Source organism: Pristis pectinata, chromosome 4 (genome assembly GCF_009764475.1).
Source record: "Pristis pectinata isolate sPriPec2 chromosome 4, sPriPec2.1.pri, whole genome shotgun sequence".
Taxonomy (NCBI): Eukaryota; Metazoa; Chordata; class Chondrichthyes; order Rhinopristiformes; family Pristidae; genus Pristis; species Pristis pectinata.
In genome coordinates, this window is record NC_067408.1 from 106,018,739 (window position 1) to 106,040,523 (window position 21,785).

The following is a 21,785-nucleotide window of genomic DNA, read 5'->3' on the forward strand; positions in this document are numbered from 1 at the left end:
GCTTGTTGTACAAATCACATCCGAGCTGCCTGCTGTGATCACCGGCTCCTTGATCACCCCACAACCCAGAGAAACATGAGATTATTGACAGCATGGTGCAGACCATCATGTGCCCAGATGCACAGGAGAATGCCTTGTCCTCTCTCTCCTACATTTTCCCTCATTTCCATGGCAGAGCTGTACCTTGGCTGCTGTGGGAGAGTATTTCAAGCTACAACATGTTTTTCAATTTGCACGACATTGATGCAAGCTCTTTTTTTAGCTCCTGACAGGAACAGTGCAGGGGCCAGTTTAATGCAGAAACCCATAGCATTGTTTTTGACATTTCTTTGTCCAATTCCTTGAATTTTATTGGGGAATTCATTCAGGCATTTACACAATATGCCATGCATATTTATCACACCATAAGAAGATAGAATTTTTACTAATAGCCCACTTCTCAGTTATATTTACATTGTAGAATCTTACCGGGTCTCACTGTCAGTCTCTGGGTTGGTTCAGGATAAACTGATGGATTTGGAAAAATGAATGTTGCACCCCCTGAAAAGTTAAAGAGGAAATACCTGTAAAGCAATCAAGTACAAACAGCGATTGACCAAATATAAATGCACAGTGGTGCTCAAGCCAAATCACCCTCAGGTTTAATCCCTGATCCTAGGGTCATTGAGTGATTGGCCTCAGTGCTTGGAAGAGAATAATCAACAAAGTTCCTGGTCGTTGTTTAGTAATGATCACCATCCAGCATTGATGTGGGGCATGCGGACAAGTCTAGGGCATGGGTGATAGTGGTTAAGGAAATAACAGGTGGCCTGAATATCATTACAATCTCTGCACAATTACAGTCAGAGATCTTCATGAACATATTTACATTGAGAATACATGAAGCAACCAAAGCATTTCTTCACTGAGGTACTGGTTGGGTCAGAGTCAGCTCCTTTAGAGGATGCATCCTTTAAAGTAATACATTTTCACTCATTGGTTCTATTCCACATGCTAAGAACCATCCCTTGGTGGAGTGGGTTGGGGGGTGGGGGAGAGGGTGGGATCAGAGGATCTTCCAGCTCCCGTGGTACCACAGTGTGAGTCACTGTTTTTGAGAGAGCAAGAGTAGCAAACTGGAGGCAATATTAGAAGAGAAAATAAGAAGTGGTTGCAAGGTTCTCAGTCCAGCACAGGTACAAATTGTGCTGCATTTCAATTGGTGAAAGAAACTGTGAAAAGATTTCTCCTGTTTGCTGATCAGACAATTAACAGAAATTGTCAAAAGAAAAAGAAAGATATGAGGTTGTTATATGAGGGAATGCCTGATAGAAAAGATGAAGGATGTGACTGTACTGTAATTGCACTGGACTCAATCATTTTGCATTCAATAAGGTGGTGAAATATCTGCCATCTAGAAAACTTAATAACAGTCCTTTTTGCATGGAGTCTACAGCACAAAAACAAGCCATTCAGTCCAAATAACCCAAGCCTGTCATTAGCGTGCACACAGCTTTGTCTGATGCTGATTCCCTGGTCCATCCATGTCATGCCCCCTTTGGGCATTCCAATCCTCCCAGTTCATTCTTTTAGCATCAAACAGTCCATCAAATAATATATTTTTCATTCTTATTGGTCTCTATATGTATAAAAAAACTCCTGCTAAATTCTTTACACTTAACTTCCACCTCTCTCCCGACCATAACCTGCACTCACCGGCCACTGGAATCAGCTTTTCTATGTCCACCTCATTAAACTCATTCAAAACAGTAAAGACAGGTTTCTTCCCAGTCATCTCTTTGGATAAGTGAGCTATGGCCTGGTTGATCCTTCTCAATAGTTACATCCTCACAATTCTAATATTGTCACTGTTAAACTTTTTGGCCCTGTTTTATTGGAATGAGATTGGAATGGATCTGCACCATGGTTGGTGTTACCAGGGATTTATAATCAATAGAAGATTCTCAGTATGTTTTTGTGATCTGTTCTGCTAGAAATAAACCCAATCTCGTTTCAACTTTTTATAGTCTTATCAATTAGTTTCGCTGCTTCCATGTATTTTATCGCTATTCCGACTATTTCCTTATTTTGAATTGCTTCCAGTTCTTAGGTGTTGTTGATATGACTCTGCCAGGTTGCATTTATTTTCCATTCCTGGGTTTCTAAGTGGTCATCCTGATTTTTGACCATAACAGAAATGCTGGAGAAATTACAGATAAAGCTGTTTTTCCACATTGTGAGAGGAGTCACAAGAACGTAAGAAATAGGAGCAGGATTAGGCCATCTGGCCCGTCGAGCCTGCTCCTCCATTCAATAAGATCATGGCTGATCTGGCCGTGGACACAGATCCACCTACCTGCCTTTTCCCCATAACCCTTAATTCCCCTGCTATGCAAAAATCTATCTAACCATGTCTTAAATATATTTAATGATGTAGCCTCTACTGCTTCCTTGAGTAGAGACTTCCACAGATTCACCACTCTCGGAAAAGCAGTTCCTCCTTATCTCTGTCCTAACTCTACTTCCCCAAATCTTGAGGTTATGTTCCCTAGTTCTAGTCTCACTAGGGTCAGAGTTGTACAGCATAGGAATAGGCTCTTCACAACACCAGGACAATGCTGACCTTCTTGCCCATCTACACTGATCCCATTTGACCGCATTAGGACCGTATCCTTCTATGCCTTGCAATACTTAAGTGTCAGTCTAAATGCCTAACTGTATTTGTATCTGATTCCACCAACTCATCTCACTTTAAACCTATGCCTTTTTCTTTTTGATACTCACACCGTGGGAAAAAGTTGGGAGGCTAAAAGGATAACACATAGAACCAATGGCAAGGGTGTAGAAGAAAGAAAATACTATCAGAAATTCATGGCCATTTACGCGTCTTTCTAGGCCAGAAATATATTCACCTGGCCTCAAAGAGAGATGTTTAGGTCACCAGTTGAAACAGAAAAACTCTGGAAACACCCTTAAAAGCTGAATATTATTGAATAAAACCACACACTCAATTGAACTTCCAGACCTACGCATATTGCAATATCATTTAGTGGGTTAATGAGCAAAAATTGAAATGTTTCCTATGCACATCAAGTATTAGAAGGTCTTATATTTGCCAACTATGATAAGTACTGAAAAATGTACGCTACCTCATTCTTTTGCCTTCTTCCTCTGTAACAGACACCATCCTCAATAGAAGAGAAAGGCAAAATCTGAGCCTCACCAACTGCTGCCAATCCAATTTTGTGAAGCCTATTATCCATGCACAAACTGAATAACCTTCCTTGTCACATAATATTTCAACTCACCTCTTCTGCACATCCTCTGATCCTCTGTAACCCAACCAAAATTCTGATATTGATATTCAGGAATAATTTACACGCACCATTCCAAGTCCTATTGTTTCATGCCTTGGTACTGCAACTTAGTTTTGAAAGGTTTATTTACAGGAAAGGGGACAGACAAGAAAGGGTCTGTCTAAGACCTTTGCATCTTGCGTTTTGGCCAATGCTCATGTAGCCAGCTGTGGTTCATTGTATGTACCAGGATGTAGGGGTGTGGGAATGGAAAGTTGGTGGATGACAGCTCAGCTTTAATATATTACCTGTGTTTCTGGCGTGCATCAGACGCGGAGAGTTTTGCAAGGCTTTATCGACATCGTCTGAAGTCAAATGAGGAAGTGGTGCTGCAAAATAGGAAATGATTCGATTCAAAAGTCACCAAAACGTTATCCTATTGAAAAGTGACAGTTACACAGGAAAAAGTTTCTGCCAACTATGGATTTTAAAAAAAAGAGGTATTTATTGACAACACTGTGTCAGCCAATGAGTTGGGGGAGGGGCATATCACTCACAGCAAACAGTCCATTGTTTAGCAAACAAAGTCAATTTACTCAGAAAGCAGAGACTGTTTAAAGAGTGGAGGAGAACGAAACTACAACAACTTCTCCCAATAAAGGCAGGATAAGTCTGCAGAAAAACATATCGTAGTGAATGAATCATAGTTACCAAGGGTATGTGCAGTATTGAGATCACCAAGTATGATTAACAGGGAAATTGCCCAATCATCTCCAGCCTGACTGGCTTGGCATTGTCACTAAATGCGGCATTGAAAAAAAATCGTTCCGGCCTGCCAAGGAATTGGCTGACTAAAACCTTTCAGCCACTCTGCATCTTAAGCAATAATGTTCCAATTTCTACTACTGCCAAAACAAATAATGGCCAGTGCACTATTTTGCAAAGCTCTAGCTCCGTGCATCTGTGCCATCTGAACGAGCTGGTACTACCGACTATCACTTGATGAAGGGGTAATATCAATTCTCATTATTTATACATTGGGATATGTACTCGAAGGGCCAAGATTGGTTTATTGAGCATTCGCCACCTGTGCTGAGAAAAGTAAAAGACATGACACAGGTGAACCGGCAGCAGTGATTCAGCTTCACTAAGGTTTGAATTTATAATGTTTTAAGGCAGAAAGAGGAAATAGGCTTCCATAGGTTTCAAGTCCTGGGAAAGAATGAGTTGAATTAAAAAAAGATAGTGCAGTGTGTATTGACTTCAATGGGGGGAAGGGGAAATAAAATTGCAGATGCTGTAAATCTGAAATAAAGCAGAAAATACTCTGGGAATACTCAGCAGTTTAAGGTAAGATAAGATAAGATTTCTTTATTAGTCACATGTACATCGAAACACACAGTGAAATACATCTTTTGCGTAGTGTTCTGAGGGCAGCCCGCAAGTGTCACCATGCTTCCAGCACCAACATAGCATGCCCACAACTTCCTAACCCGTACGTCTTTGGAATGTGGGAGGAAACCGGAGCACCCGGAGGAAACACATGCAGACACGGAGAGAACGCACAGACTCCTCACAGACAGTGGCCGGGATTGAACCCGGGTCCCAGGCGCTGTAATGACGTCACGCTATCCGCTACACTACCGAGAAAGAAAAAGCGTTAACACTTCCAACTGATGATCTTTCATCAGAAATGGTCATCGTGGGGTTGGACAAGGCTCTCAAGTGGCATTTGCTCACCAATAACCTGCTCAACTGTTAACAGTTTGGGTTTTGCCAGGACCACTCAGCTTCAGAACTCATTACATCTTTGGTCCAAGCGTGAACAAAAGAGTCAAATTCCAGAGGGGAGGAGAGAGGGATTGACTTTAACATTATGGCACCAGACTGAATGTGACATCAAGGAGCTCTAGCAAAACTGATGACGGAACTAAGGGGTGACCCCAGTCATGGACCTGCAGCATGCAGACAACACTTGCGTAGGCTGGAATGCCAAGGACGAAGTCATCAAGGGCTCATTCACTGACACAGAAAGAGTGGGTTTTAGAATTAACATCTGCAAAACAGAGGCCCTCCAGCAACCTACCCTTGCTGCATAACGCTGTTCTGCGACAATCAAAATCCATGATGAAACGTAGACCACTTCCCATTATCTCGGGAGCCAACTCTCCCTGAAAGGCAGGCATGAATGCTGAAAGTCACCATTGTCTTCAGTGAGGCAGCACAGCCTTTGGCTGTCTGAGGAAAAGAATGCTTGAGGATCAAGATGTCAAGCCTAGTCCATAGCTTATAGGCCACAGAGCATCAGTAACCTTTGCCCTCCTGTACACTTCTGATACATGCACTACCCACAGCAGGTGCCCCAAAGCTGGAGGGAATCCGCCAATGGTGTCTTTACAAAATCCTCCAAATTCATTGATAGAATAAAAATAAACAATGTCAGCATCCTTCCCTGGGACAAAATCCCCAGGATTACCACCCTAATTACACTCAACTGGCTCCACTGAGCAGGATGCTTCATTCATACATGATGTCCAAAACAGCCACTCAGCTCCAAGCTCTATCCTAGAAAAAAAATTAACAGGTGGACAATGGAAAAGATTCAAATATGTTCTCAAAGTCTTCTTGAAGAAGTGCAATAACCCCACTGACGTGTGGGAATCCCTGGTCCGTGACCAATCAAAATGGGGAAGGAGCACTTGTGTCTGCATCGAGAACATTGAGTCCACTTGTTGGGAGCACACAAAAGCCCAGAGTAAATGGCAGAAGGACTTCACTACCTCCCAAACTACTCACCCACCATTCAACACCTCGATTCCCACATGCCAGAGATTGTCCCACTTTGGCCCCATGGGCACCTCAAAATCCAGACAACTGGAGTGGAAGCAAATTATCTTCAATCCTAAGAGCAAAATTAAAGCTGAAGATTGGAATCAAGTGATAAACTCTGCACACCTACAGTCACACTCTGCTCAAAGCAAGACTGTTGTGGTTGTTGGGGATCTATCAACTGAGCATCAGAACATTGTTGCAAGAGCTCTTCAGGGAAGTGTTCTGTGTCCAACTGTGAGAGTCTTCATCATGAGCCTTCTAATGAAAGTTCTGATGAAAGGTAATCAAACTGAAACATTAACTCTTTTATTCCACCGACTGCTGAGTATTTCCAGCATTTACTGCTTTATATTTGAAAGAGAACTGAGCTGGTAGTGGGTATAACAGCTGCCCAGCTAACAAAACAACTCCAATAGTGTACTGTCTCACCCAGAAAGCAGAGCATAAATTGGAGGAAGTCATGCTTATATCACAGAGTGTTGTGATCACTCTGCACTATGAATACTGTGCCCAGTTCTGAACTGTGAGAGACAGGATGGTACAGGAGGACACCAGCCCTGAAGGTCACCCAGTGAAGATCCATAAGACTGAGCAATATCAACAGAAGATTGGAGCCTGAGGAAAGACTGCAGGAACATGGCCCTTGCAGTGCTGACAGAATATTACACGTACAGATGTCTACAGGATCAAAGTGGATGAAGACTTATTTAGTACTGATGTCAGGAAGCTTCTTCATTCAGCAAGTTTGAAGTGTGGACAAGATGATGGCGCCAAAACTTTGGAATCATGCAAGTAACATTTGGATGCAGTTGATCGGAGGATCTTTTCTGGGTGGATAAGTTAGGATGGGGATTGACTCTTGGCATGAAGGATTGCAATGGCACCATGACTCCAAATAATCTCCCCATCCGTGACACTGCCCTATGCCCCAGTTAGGAAGCTCAAAGTTAACCTGGAAGAGGACTTTGGCATCATTCGAGTGAGTTGTTGGTGGATGTCACAGCTCAAAAAGCAAATGAAACAGATGAATTTCAGATTACTTACATTACTGCCAGTGTGGAAGAGGAGAGGGATGGGAAGGACAGGTGGGTGAGGGTATTGTCAGGGTAAATCACAGGCCAGCAGTAGCCCTTCAAAGTGCTGTGGAGCTGGGAGAAGGACATTTGCTCCTCATGGCTCCCCATCAAGCTGTATATGAAAAAGACTCACCTTTTCGGTGATGGCTATTTCCTTGGCCACAGGCAGGAGAGGAAAACCTGAGGAACACTTGAAAATGCATTGCTAAATTAGTCACCATTTGATGACCGCTTAATGTGTACAAAAAAAATCACAAAGTATAACAGTTTCTGATCAAAGATCACAGGCCTGAAACATGAACTCTGTTTCTGTCTCCACAGATGCTGCCTGAGCTGCTGAATATTTCCAGCATCCTCTGTATTTACAACAGTTCCTACCTCAGGTTTTCCTGTCATGGATATGGCTTAGCGACAGAAAGGGTCAATTACTTTATTTCAGCCGCATTAGAGAGGAGCAGGAAAACTCCTGAGAGACAAAGCTGAACAGCAGATACACCAGTGCCGCACCAACATTGCTCCTCACTGCACTCCAATAACCATTAAGGTAAATCGTTTTGACCTGATCTATTTGAAAAGGCTGAAGTATCTTGAGGCACAACAAAATCAGCAGCTCCCTCAACCTATTGCAGTGAGGCCTGAGGGCAACATTTCCCAAGGCCTTACGCCTCTGATCTTTTTGTCAGTGGTTTTACACGTGAAAATAAACCATAATTACTCGCTATCCTAACCTTACTACAGATAATATTCAGTTGTAATTAGGCTGAAGGCATTATTATTTTCAACATAAGAATCAGTTGCTCTAAATAAACAATGAACATTTACATTTACCTTGATTCTCCCAACCCTACAACACAATTGCTGGTGTTTGCTTCTTGCTGATACTGATTACTCTTTTGAGGATGAGATAGCACATTTCCAGGTGGGTACCACAGTTAAATACCTCACCCTAGCACTGCAATGTTCTGGTGGTGGCACCTCTGCTTTGTTCTTCCTTTGATAATTAAGCAGCTCAGTTGACCTTAAGCCAATGTTAAGAAAGCTGAAGCATGACAGGGAACAGGCATCAGTGCAATGGTTGGTGCTGTACCCTCCTCTCTGCTCGTTATATTGCCGTAACATGTTGTAGGAAGAAGTTTCCTCCACACCAGAAATTCACTAGTTGCATAAATACAATGGATTTGGGAACCTGCACCTGATGGCTGGAGTAAGCAAATGAAGTACAGATAACTTAATTCATTAATTATAATGAGTTTTGTTAGGAACCAAGGCTTTGAAACTCAGCCAGACAATGCTTGGTTTTCTAGCACTGAATAGTCTCTGCGGGCTACCATATGGGAAGCCAGAAGTTCAAGCTCATTATGAGAGGTTAGGCCCATGAATTACTGAGCAGTGTCCACACACCTAAAGCAGGCACTGGGCCTTTTGCATGTGGCTTCAGACTGGCATTGTCAGCACCTACTCCACTCAGGAAAGCCAGACCTACAAGCAAACAATAGATTACCCTTAAAAGGCAATCTATTGGTCCAGAGCCAATGCGGTATGATTGCAAAATATATTTATCAGAAGTTGCAGCCATGTTGCTCTGAATCCCACACTCCAAGAACATGGGCCATGCCTGCCACCAATCCTCCTCCATTCCAATCTCCCCCACCTCAATTCCTGTGCACCACCTGTGATCATCATTGCTCTCCCTTTCAGACGTTTATGTTACCACTTCCCACCCTGCTGATCTGCCCATGGTTACCCCTCGTTTAGTCACAACTGCCCCTTCCCAATTGCTCACTCTCCTTGTGCCCTACCTGCTCATCTCTTCTCGAGGCTCACACATATGACTGAAATTAAAGGCTGATGTGAGCCATCCTAGATAATGGTCTATCTAAAACAAATTTCAGGGATCGTAAGTTTATAGTCACTACTCTTACTGCTTTCTTCTCATTTGCATCATCTGCCACACCATTTCTGATAGTTATTCATTGTCTTACCTGTTTCCTGACTTCACAAGACTTCAAAGTCTTACAGGATGCCAAGAAAAGTTGCCAAAAAGCCATGTGGGGAACTCATCCCAACAGATGCAATCCTTCCTGCTGTTGCTATAAATACCAATCAGGTAAAGAGCACCCTCCCCCACTGCAAAGCTTTGGGCACCATAATACTAACACAAAACAGCATGTTCTCCTGGGATAACTAGAGAAAAGAGAGGAAAAATCCAGTGAACCCCTGCCTGAAAGTATGTGTCAGCTAAAGTCAAAGAGTGGCTCAAGTGTGGAGCTTGGTGCTAGGTGAAGCAATTGAAGTGACTGGCATGGATACATTTAAGATGATGCTAGCAGAATAGACAAGGGGGATAGAGGTGATGGATAGGCAGATGGGATGAGATAAAAAAGGACAAGAGAAGGGTCATGTAAGAGCATAAACATTGCGAAAGACCAGATGGCTGAATGGTCTGTTTCTGTGCTGTAAATTCCTTTCTGCCTTACTGAATAAGTCACAGCAGTTCCCTGGCTAAATGACAGGAGGCATGGAACAGTATCCCAGACTGAGTTGCAGCCTTCAGCATAGCATGACAGGAAATTGATATGGAGAAAGGACAATTGTTACCTCCAAGGGAATGATTTTTAACCAAATACCATAGCATCTTATTGGACTATTATAACTGCACTTTAATAACCACACCACAATCCATTTGAGGTTGACTTTACAACTGACAAATTGTAAAGCAGTCGAAGATAAGTGCTGGTGTTTCAAGCACATTCCTGCATTGCAACATGAAGGATGGGATAGATTTTACTTTGTGTGACAGTGTAAAACAAGCGAGAAAAAATCAACTCGGTCTTGCACAAGGGCAAGGTCTACCCCAAACAATCTAAATGCTCTTACTCTCTCTGAGGTACTGCAGGTGTGACAGAAGGATGTCGGCATTGTAGCTTGGGGTGAGGCGCTGAAAATCCTCTTTGGTCATTTTGCAGAGCTCCTTGCCATCAACATTCTGAAAGAGTGGCACGTCGACATCTATCAATCCGTACTCCTTCACTGCCCACTCCAGCCATTGTTTTACATGATCTGTAGACCACAGTGTAGGATCTACGTGTGAGGGAGAAGGGTGCAGTAGAAAGGGGTGGTGGATAAAAATGAAAGCACAAACATTAGCAATGTAAAACAATGAGGTTGCTTTACCCTCCACTTATAGTCAGCTTGAATCTGTGAATTGCTGTTTGGTATTCACTTCTCAGATGTTTCTTCCAGAAATCTTTACATGATATTTGTCCATAAATGCACATTCTGGTTCTCATTGCAACAAACAAACTGCTGGAGGAACTCAGCGTATCGAGCAGCATCTGTGGCAGGAAAAGAATTGTCAATGTTTCAGGGCAATCAGGGTCTCGACCCCAAATTTTGACAATTCCTTTCCTGCCGCAGTGCTGCTCAAGCCATTGAGTTCCTCCAGCAGATTGTGTGTTGCTGCAGATTCCAGCATCTGCAGTCTCTTGTGTCTCCAGGCACTCACTGCAGTGACTTGAAAATTAGACAAATTAAAGATAAGTAACTCTCTACTAGTTTCCATATAAAAGAAGCCTTTCACTACAGATGGTTACTTCGTGATTAAAGGACTTTGCAACTAATGGGGTGACTTTTGTTAGTAATAACCCTAGGGATCATTTTTAACCTTGATGGAGAAAAGACAAAGTAACAAGGTTTGTATATACGTATGTGCAGCCTATTACTGCCTCAGATTATTCCCAAAGTGCAGTGGACCCAATGAGCCATTGCTGAAGGACAGGCACTCTGCAGAAAATGCAGCAGCTATGTTTCACAGAGCTAGCTTCCATAATCAATTGTAAAGTAATGATAAGATAATTTATTTTAATCATGCTGATTGAGGGATAAACATTGGGCAGGACACCAAGGATAACTCCCTGTTTTTTTCTGGAGAGCACTATGGGATTGCTTGCACCCAACTAAAGGAGTAGATAGAGGATTTGGTTCAACGATTCTTTCAAAAGACAGCACCTTCAAAAATGTTTCATTCAATGTAGTTTCAACCAGTTTTTGTGGTTAAGTATCAGGTGTGGGGCCAAAACCTGAAACTTTTTGATTCAGAGGCAAAAATACCATCAACTAAGCTACAACTGACAAGGCAGATCACCCACGTCATGAAAAAAAGTCATGCAGTGTACATAACGAGGCAGGATGGCTAAGTGGCTGATCCACTACTGCTGACATTATACTTCCACCAAAGTAGAAGGTCATCCCCTCTGCCTCCTCCACTGGATCTGCACATCTTGACTGAGGAACTAATAACATTAATTTTATCCTTATTGGTCAATGTTCTGGAGATAGCACTTAAACTCCAGTTAAGGGCAATATACTTGAATTTGCATGGAGACAGAATCTACACACATACACACACACACTCACTCATACTTTTTTTCCTCTAGCAATCATTTCAGGAAAGCAATAAAATAATTAACAGTGATCTGATGCAGGATTTCAACCTGAAACATCGACAATTCCTTCCCCCCCACCACAGATGCTGCCTGACCTATTGAGTTCCTCCAGCAGTTTGTGTGTTGCTCCAGATTTCAGAATCTACAGTCTCTTGTGTCTCTAAGCAATTAACAGTGATCTTTCTGAATGTACCATTATTATGTAATGCTCACTATAAAGGCAAGTAGTATGGAAGAAAGTTTGATAATAATCCCAAACAGTCATCAATTTTCTAATCCCCCAAGGCTGGCCTTGTCACAATTAAATGCAAGGAGGCAGAAATATGATACATTAACAGAACTATATGTGTACAGCCTCACTCCAATGGGAGGAGTACAAAACACTATTGTCTCTCGTGGTCATTTGGATCCTTTGAAATTTACCCTGCAGCAACATTGGAACCAAAGTCCATATCCTTCTTCATTTGATGGGTTATAGAACAATTGGAACTAGATCAGTCTTTCAATAAAGGCCTTTCCTGATATTCAGTCCTCCAATGACACAGAAAATTAACTATGTCATATAATTTATTTATTCCTTTTTCACGATCTGGGTCTCACTGGCAAGGCCAGCACATTGCCCATCCCTAATTTCTCTTCAAAGGAGTGGTTTACTAGTCCATTGTAGAGGGCATTTAAGAGTCAACCACTTTGGTTGATCTGGTGTCACTTATGGGTCAAACCAGTTTAGAATTCCCTCTCCTGAAAAATGTTAGTGGCCCAGAAGGCTTCTTACAATTATCCAGTTAGTTTTGCGGTCGTCATTTTGAATGACTACATTTCTTTAAGTTCCACATTATTAATTGAATTTAAATTCCACAGTTGCCCTTGTGGGATTTGAACTCAGATCTCCAGATTGCTAGTTGAGGCCACACACAAACCACTGGAGGAACTCAGCAGGTCGGGTAGCATCTATGGAAGGAAATGGACAGTTGATATTTCGGGTCGAGACCCTTCATCTGGACTGGGCTAGTTGATGGCTCTGGATTACTGGTAATCTTAATTTAAGTAATTTAACAGTAATTTAAGCAAAGCATCACCACCATACTGCAAAGGCCAAGAAAGTTCCATCTGGTTTGCATTCCTGCTCAAACCCAATTTCATCAGTTTGAGGTTTTGTTTTTTGGTTTTGAAAGCTTTGACCCATGCTGGGGTGGGTGTGTGTATGTGCATATGCATTTTGAGGCCATCTGTTGTGCAAGTTAATAGCCACAAGGTTAAGGATTATCCTTAGAAATTATTACCTGCTGGCACAATCACTCTCCGCTCATTGGTTGTCATATTGGGAGGGGGCACATGCTTCTCCTCCATGTAGTTGCTGTAGCTCATTGGAACATTCTCCGAACCACTGACCATCTTTCCTGCTTTGGCTACACTGCAGTGTTCTGGTGAGTTTCTGCACAAATAAAAAAGGTTACGTAAAAATCAATGGAATATTTACGAGTGGAATGCAGTTGCTCTGTGGCTGGGACACGTGGGGTGTCTGTGAGATTGAAGGACTTGGTGAAGCATGGGAACATACAGCCCTTCATGAGCTCACACACACTTAGCATTAAACAGAATGAATGTTTTATTATGTAGCATATATTTCACATCCATCTAAAACAACAGATGCATTGCATAAAATTCTGTGCAGGGGGTTCTTTTGGCGGAACAAAATGTTAGTGACTTGGGGTCTCCAAGGGGCATTAAACAATTTAACGAGGCTACTTTTAGCAAAGAGAATGCGAGACGCAGGGATCAAGTTTTGGTCAGTGAAGCAAGGACTCATTGGCTGGAAGGAAATGGTTTGCTAAGCAAGAAACAACATGAAAACACATTTCAAAGCATGACATTTTTCAGTAACTGTATGGTTTATTTATCCTTTGGACAAAAGTCCAACTTTAACCACCACCTCTCCCTCCACTCCACAGCACAATGGGATATCTAAACAGCTAAATTATTAGCAGGGTGTTATGTTTTTGGTCCATGCAGACCTAGTGCTTTATGCCATTTTAACTGCCACATCTGGAGATCAACAGCAGGTCTTCACCAGAGACAAGCCAGTTTCTAGTGATGTTGTTTAGCTCCTGCTCATGATCAAAATTGGCATTGAATTTGTTAATGCCCATACTGGCTTTCCGAGAAAAGCTATGTAGGTATAAGCATAGAGATCCAGAACAGGGTGAGAAGGTCAGTAAATGTTCCTTTTGGTTTCCTTACAGAACTGGAGAAATAAGACTGGTGGGGACTGTTATCCAACAGTGATCTCCTGCCATCCTCTCCCTGTCCATAAGTTCACATCATTCCGGTTCAGCAAGGAGTTGATTCTGCAAAATTGCAATTGTGCCCAAGAATGAACATGGTTCAGCTGTGACTTGACACTTGCCCTGACAAGGCACCCAAAGTTAAGGTCAGAGCTCAAGACTTTGATACTTAACATGGAGGAGTTTTCCTTCCACTTCTCAACATGCTAAACCTTGCTGGAGCCACCATCGGGGGCTGCTCATTCTTCTACTCTCCTCCACGCACCAAAGTGCCCTTTATTTATGTACATGCCACACATTGGGTGAGAACCATCATTCAACCAGTTACAGCACGAACCTGAACCCCATTCTTTCTCAATGTCCATACAAGTGACCCTAATTACAGAGATCAAAGGATGGCAATAACAGGAGCCTCGGCTCATCTTCACCTTTTGAAGGATTCTGATGCTAATCATTCATATGTCCAGACTGTGAAGTCTTACCTCTCATCAGAAAACAGTGGAGTTTTTAAACACATTGAAAAGGAACACTAGACCACTCAGAAATGAATTTCCTTACTGTGATCTTTTGGACTTTCTTTAAATACCATCTGCTGCAAATTCCCCAACAAGTTAAAGATTACATGGATGGAGGGTTTTCTTTAATTTTCTTTTCAGAATCCATGGGTCAAGATCTTTGAACACCCTTCCTGATCCATTACGGTAGCACTACCACTGCAATAAATAGACAGATTTATTTTCTCAGCAAGGACAATTATTGTGGCCTTGCCAGAAACAAATTTTAACTAGAAGTGTGAGTCTGACTGGTCCTTGGCTGTACATTGTGCAGCTGTGGAAGCAGAAAATAGTAGGATGTAGGCAGAGATCCATGGCTGTCTTCTGATATATGAAACACAAGCTCAGTGGTATATTGGACTCCGTGAAACATGGCCAGGTTTTTACACAGGTGAACTCAGAGGTGAGGAATTTTCACAAGTCCCTGTAATGATCCCATCACAAATCATACAAATTTTGTTAGAATGCATCAGTTGGGAGTGTTTGGGGTGATTTTTGCTTTTGGAGGTGCAATTTCCGACAAGTTGCTCCTTATGCAAATCTGTCAAACTTTCAATGGATTGACCCAGTGAAAGGCAGCAGAGACCCATGATGGGAAGCTGGTTCTGTTTGCCCATTTTATATTATTCCCCCTTACTTTATCTTTGTCCTAGTGAGTAAGTACTTGAATGGAAGCTGATGATAATTGTCTGAGAAGGCAAACAAAGTTGTAACTTTGCGCATGTCTTGGGCCAGGAGGGGGAGTTCTGGCAACCTCTAGTGCATGATTGATATCAAAGACTGGAGACTGGTGGGACCCAATGATTCTCTGCAAATAGATTTAAATACAATTGTGTGCTTGTGTTTCCTGCAGACCCTGCCCCACTAAAATTATGTGGTACATTTAAAATGCACAGTAAGATGTTCTAGGCACAAAGGAAAATGTTGTTTGGAATTGGATGGAATTGTTCAGTTGATATGATTAAAGTGGAGACACAAAAGACTGCAGATACTGTGATCCGAAGCAAAAAACAAATTGTTGAAGGAACTCAGTGGTTCAGGCAGCATCTATGGAGGCAGAGGGATGGTTGAGGTCTCAGGTCAAGACCTTGCATCAGGACTGAAAGTGTGGAAGGGACACAGCCAGTATAGAGAGGTGCGAGGGAGGGCTGAGGCAGAGTCTGGGAGGCAATAGGTGGAACCAAGTGAGGAGGGGATGATGGGCAGATCGAGCCAGGTGGGAGTAGAGGAGTGGTGGAGTTCGGAGACAACAACTGGTGGGTGTCAGGTAGAGAAAGATAAAGAGAGAAAAAAGGGGTGGGAGCAGATGGAGCCAGGTTGGGGGAAGGGGGAGGTGGAGGTAGAGACAGAGGCTGGAAGGCGATGTGGAGACACAAGAGGCTGCAGATGTTGGAATCTGATAATAAGGAAGGTGACAAGTAGAACCAGATAAGGGGGGTTCCATTAGGCGAGGTTGGGAAGGAGAACAAAACTGGGTAATTGAGGACTGGCGGGGGGGGGGGGGAGGGTTGAAAAAAGGTGGGGGGGTGGGTGAGGGAACCTGGGTGGTTCAAAAGAAGAAAGAAAGGAACACAGGGGGTGTGGGTTATAGCATTGGATTGTAGACTTCCCAGGCAGAATATGAGATGCTGTTCTTCTGGCTTGTGTTTGGCTGCAGCTTGGCACTGGAGGAGGTCGAGGACATACAGGTCAGTGCGGGAGTGGGAAGGGAGGTCGCTAAGGACAATTGGTTTGTGTCCTTTCCTGAAATGAAGAACTGGCCTGAAAGCCAATCTGTGGAAATATTACCTATCCCCAAGTGTTTTGAACATAATATATAAAAAAAGTGATATTTGGAAGTTGCTGTAAACGATGTCGTGCAGCAACAGCTACTAAAGTGAAGCCATGAATGCCCGGATGACCCAACAGTCCAGGATTGTCCTGGTGTCTCCATGAATTTAAGATTAATCCCCTGTGATGCTGTTGTAAACAATGCAAGAGAAACAATTTAGGGTGTTAAGATCTTTTAGTTTGATTTCCTTTAAAGTATTTTTTAATTAGTTATAAAACTATTGAAAACGGCTTGAGAAAAATGGATTTGACTGGGTGGTGGGTTTGGATGTGAGAGGTCGTATCATGGGGTCTCCAAGATTACTTCCAACCACATTGGGTTGGCAAACTGGTGTTCACAGATCTGACAGACATATTACAGGACAGAATATAGAACATAGAAAAACTACAGCACAATTCAGGTCCTTCAGCCCACAAAGCTGTGCCGAACATGTCCCTACTCTAGAAATTACTAGGCTTACCCATAGCCCTCTGTTTTACTCAGCTCCATGTACCTATCTAACAGTCTCTTGAAAGACCCTATCGTATCCACCTCCACCACCGTTTCTGGCAGCCCATTCCACACACTCACAACTCTCTAAGTAAAAAACTTACCCCTGACATCTCCTCTATATCTACTCCCCAGCACCTTAAACCTATGTCCTCTTGTGGCCACCAATTCAGCCCTGGGGAAAAGCCTCTGACTATCGACCCGATCAATACCTCTCATCATCTTATACACCTCTATCAGGTCCCCCCTCATCCTCCGTCTCTCCAAGAAGAAAAGGCTGAGTTCCCTCAACCTGCTTTCATAAGGCATGCTCCGCATTCCAGGCAGCATCCTTGTAAATCTCCTCTGCACCCTCTCTATGGCTTCCACATCTTTCCTGTAGCAAGGCGACCAGAACTGAGCACAATACTCCAAGTGGGGCCTGACCAGGGACCTATATAGCTGCAACAATACCTCTTGGCTCCTAAATTCAATTCCCTGATTGATGAAGGACAATACACCATATGCCTTCTTAACCACAGAGTCAACCTGCGCAGCCACTTTGAGCATCCTATGGACTCGGACCCCAAGATCCCTCTGATCCTTCACACTGCCAAGAGTCCTACCATTAATACTATATTCCGCCTATATATTTGACTTACCAAAATGAACCACTTCACACTTATCTGGGTTGAACTGCATCTGCCACTTCTCAGCCCAACTCTGCATCCTATCTATGTCCCTCTGTAACCTCTGACAGCCCTCCAAACTATCCACAACACCCCCAACCTTCATGTCATCCGCAAACTTACTAACCCACCCCTCCACTTCCTCATCCAGGTCGTTTATAAAAATCACAAAGAGTAAGGGTCCCAATACAGATCCCTGAGGTACACCACTGGTCACCGACCTCCACTCAGAATACGACTCTTCAACAACCACTCTTTGCCTTCTGTGGGCCAGCCAGTTCTGGATCCACACTGCAATGTCCCCTTGGATCCCATGTCTCCTCACCTTCTCCATAAGCCTCGCATAGGGTACCTTATCAAACGACTTGCTGAAATCCATATACACTACATCTACTGCTCTCCCTTCATCGATGTGCTTAGTCACATCCTCAAAAAATTCAATCAAGCTCGTAAGGCAGGACCTGCCCTTGACAAAGCCGTGCTGGCTATTCCTAATCATATTATACCTCTCCAAATGTTCATAAATCCTGCCTCTCAGGATCTTCTCCATCAGCTTCCAACCAACGAGGTAAGACTCACGGGTCTATAATTCCCTGGGCTATCCCTGCTCCCCTTCTTGAATAAGGGAACAACATCCTCAACCCTCCAATCTTCCGGAACCTCTCCCGTCTCCATCGACAATGCAAAGATCATCATCAGAGGCTCCGCAATCTCCTCCCTCGCCTCCCACAGCAACCTGGGGTACATCTCATCTGGTCCCGGCGACTTATCTAACTTGATGCTTTCCAAAAGTTTCAGCACCACCTCTTTTCTAATATCTACATGCTCAAGCTTTTCAGGCCGCTGCAAGTCCCCACTACAATCCCCCAGATCTTTTTCTGTGGTGAATACTGATGTAAAGTATTCATTAAGTACCTCCACTATTTCTTCCGGATCCATACACACTTTCCCACTGCTGCACTTGATAGGCCCTATCCTTTCGCATCTCATCCTCTTACTCTTCGTGGAACGCCTTGGGGTTTTCCTTAATCCTGCCCGCCAAGGCCTTCTCATGTCCACTTCTGGCTCTCCTAATCTCTTTCTTAAGTTCCTTCCGTACTCCTCCAGATCTCTAACATTACCTAGCTCTCTGTACCTTTTGTATGCTTTTCTTTTCCTTTTGACTAGATTTATTACAGCCTTCATACACCACGGTTCCTGTATCCTCTCGTGACTCCCCTGTCTCATCGGAACATGTCTATGCAGAGCTCCACACAAATACCCCCTGAATATAGCAAAATCAGGAACACATACTATCTCTGATAGGATTTTAGATAATCAAAGCAATGTGAATTGAAAAGGGCTCCAGCCATATACGTTTCTCCAATAGATACACTGATTCTACAGCAAATGAGCATATGTAAATGCAACTTCACATGCACCATGTAGCCAGATGTCAAATCTAAATGGCTCTTTCTTCAACGCATGAAATGGGTGCCATTTATCAATGGCTCAAAATGTTATTCTTACATTTCCAACCATGGCTGTCTCCAAGTTTTCAAATTCTGAAGATTGGTTCTAATTAGTGCTGCGTACTGTACTCCTCTTAAACAGAGTCAGATGCACTAGCTTGGAGTGGCTGAAAATGAACTAGAATCAAGACCACCCACACATATTTCGGACGTCAGGACGTAACCACTTCTTTCAATTTATAACATGAAATAGCGTGGAGCTGGCACATACTGCAGACTGTGATTGAAAGGGAGGAGGATAGGGACAGAGATAGTGGGCATACCTTCAGTTCTGACATTTGCCTTCATTAACAATGTAATGAAGCAAAGCTGGAAAGAGTTGTCCTCTTTTTAAAAATAAATACAGGTGTTTGGTGCTTTGGTATGTACTTTAGACATTTCCCAACAGCTCACTTATAAACAAGACTGTCTGGTTCAAAATTTGGACCAATTATAGGCCTACAGCTGAATGGTGCTGCAGAATGCCCAGAGGAACAGTGCAGTTAAAATTTGCTCACTTGCTGTTGTGTGCCAAGGGAGGGCTGCACAGGCAAGAGAGCTGAATAACAACTCACCAAAAAGAATTTGATTTGTTTTCATACGAATGAAGCTAACCCCAGTCAGATTTTGGCCTGATTCACAGTGGGCCTGATATTGTCAAATTTGATCCAGGACATGGAACATCTCCTGGTTGAGATGGAGGGAAAGGGTACGGATTGTTGCTGCAATGTGCAGAAAAAATTCAGAGGAAAATGATACATTCATTTCTTTTTTCTACTCCAGTTTTATATTTAACAATGCAAAGCCATAAAACTCCTTTGCTGTTTTCATAAAATTGCCTCTAAAGTTTGCTAAGTCTAAACTATGATAGATTTCTGGGTTTAGAATTTGTGGTCAGGTCATAAATTACAGCAAATCTGTACTAAGGCTAATTATTTGAACCATTACTTGTGGATTTCAGCTGGCTTCACTGCTGCCTCTCTCTCTCTCTTCCTCTCTCAGTTGCAGGATTTCTTGACATCTGCATATTTACATGCTCCTGACTTGTATGTTGCTGCACATTAACACAACAGCTGCCACTCACTTGGAGAAGTGACTGCCCATTTCCTAGCCAGAGGTACCAAAATTTCATCTTGAGGCCTGTTGGGTTCATAGCCACAGGAATGTTTTGGGTCGGTCCTGGTTTGAAACTTTGTCATAATGCTTCCAACAACAGTTGAAAACAGCTGCTTAAACTAGTCAAGAATTCACGAGAAGCCAGACTTTCACCTTCAGCTCTGGTTCTAATCTGCTTTGTGTTTATCAGAAAGCAAAAAAACAGCAGAATCTGGAAATTCTGATGAGAGTTTATGGACCTGAAATGTTAACCCTGTTTCTCTCTCGACACATGTTGCCTGACCCACTGAATATTCCATCTTTCTCTGTTTTATGCTTTGTTTGCATATTACTTGTACGTCAAGGTCTATGATGGCTCCCGAGATAATCAGGAAATGTTCCCATTTTTAGTGTGGGAGATACCTATAGCTTTTGAGAAGAAGTCCCACTGGAATTCTGTCGAAGCTGAGATACACCAGGCCCCAGCCTAACGCAGCTTTGAACAGGTTTGGGCATTCTACCCCATGAATCTGTTCTGTTGATCAATTAACTCCTGATTGATCTTTATCTCAACTTTTGCTTACCCTTACCCAAGAAAATATCAAGGCATACTTATCAAGATTATATACAAATCTGCCTGATTAGTACCTCGATTATCAGCAAATGGAAGATTTCAGAGACTGCACTCTCAAGTGGCACATACTTATTAATAACCTGCTCATTGATTTTTTTACCCCAGTTTTGATGAAGAATCATTGACCCTGTTTCTCTCTCCATGGATGCTGCCTGATTAGCTGTGTTCTTCCAGCATTTTCTGTTTTAGTTAATGGTATTAAGGAGCACTGGTAAAACTAAAGGGGCAAGCACTGCAGTGGTTGAGGCAATGCCTCATACTGCGATGGCTACAGTTATTGGAGGACAGTCAGCCAAGCCCCAACTTCTCGGCAATTGAAGTAGCCCATGCCTGCATGCACCAGGACCTAGAGAAATTTCATACACAGGCTGATAAGCAATCCTGCCTTCCACATGCCAAACAAGAGAGAGTCTTATAACCTAACCTTGACATTCAGAGGCATTATCGTGGCCAAGTCCACAAGCATCAATATGCTAGTCCACAAACACAACTGGATCAGCCACATAAATACTTGTCTGCAAGAGCAGGACAGAAACAGGTATCCTGTACTGATTGACTCACCTCCTGACACCCTAAAACTTTTTCACCATCCACAAGGCATGTCAGAAATGTGATGGAATACTCTTCACTTGTCTGAATGAGTGCAACTGCAACAACTCTCAACCTAATAACATCCAGGAAAAACATCCTGCTCGCTTGATTGGCACCCAATTCATACTGCCTAGGCTACTCTCACAGCAGCTCCTAAACCTGTAACTGATACCACCAAGGAGGACAAGAGCTTCAGGTACGTGGGTACACCATCACCTCAATGGTGTTCCTCTCAGGTCACACACTATCACAACTTGGAAATATATCATCAGCTCTTCATTGTTGCAGGGTCTAAATCCTGGAATCCAACACCACAATGGAAGCACCTTCACCAGAAGGGCTACAGTAATTCAAGAAGGTGAGTCACCAATACCTACTCAAGACTAGTTAGGGATGGATACTAGATGTCTTATAATATTTTGTAGATGGACAAAAAAATTCCAGATTTCAAAAAGCCTTTGTGTGGAAAAGAGGCATCCTAGTTTAATTTTGAAATAATCTGCTAATTTTTCCAACATAT

The 21,785-nt window shown here is 42.9% G+C and overlaps 1 protein-coding gene across 11 annotated transcripts in view; it reads right to left on the reverse strand.

The window, feature by feature from the left end:
- erg (ETS transcription factor ERG) overlaps window positions 1-21,785 on the reverse strand; it is a 205,650-nt gene that overhangs the window by 9,074 nt on the left and 174,791 nt on the right. For 7 of the 11 annotated variants that reach the window (XM_052014590.1, XM_052014588.1, XM_052014589.1 and 4 more), the window contains 5 exons: window positions 12,912-13,063; window positions 10,061-10,264; window positions 7,317-7,373; window positions 3,584-3,664; window positions 469-540 (listed from right to left, as the gene is read on the reverse strand). In XM_052014590.1, the coding sequence (XP_051870550.1) occupies window positions 469-540; window positions 3,584-3,664; window positions 7,317-7,373; window positions 10,061-10,264; window positions 12,912-13,063 (566 nt within the window). The remainder of the gene's footprint in view (window positions 1-468; window positions 541-3,583; window positions 3,665-7,316; window positions 7,374-10,060; window positions 10,265-12,911; window positions 13,064-21,785) is intronic. The other 4 variants (XM_052014594.1, XM_052014593.1, XM_052014599.1 and 1 more) reach the window with 2 other exon arrangements.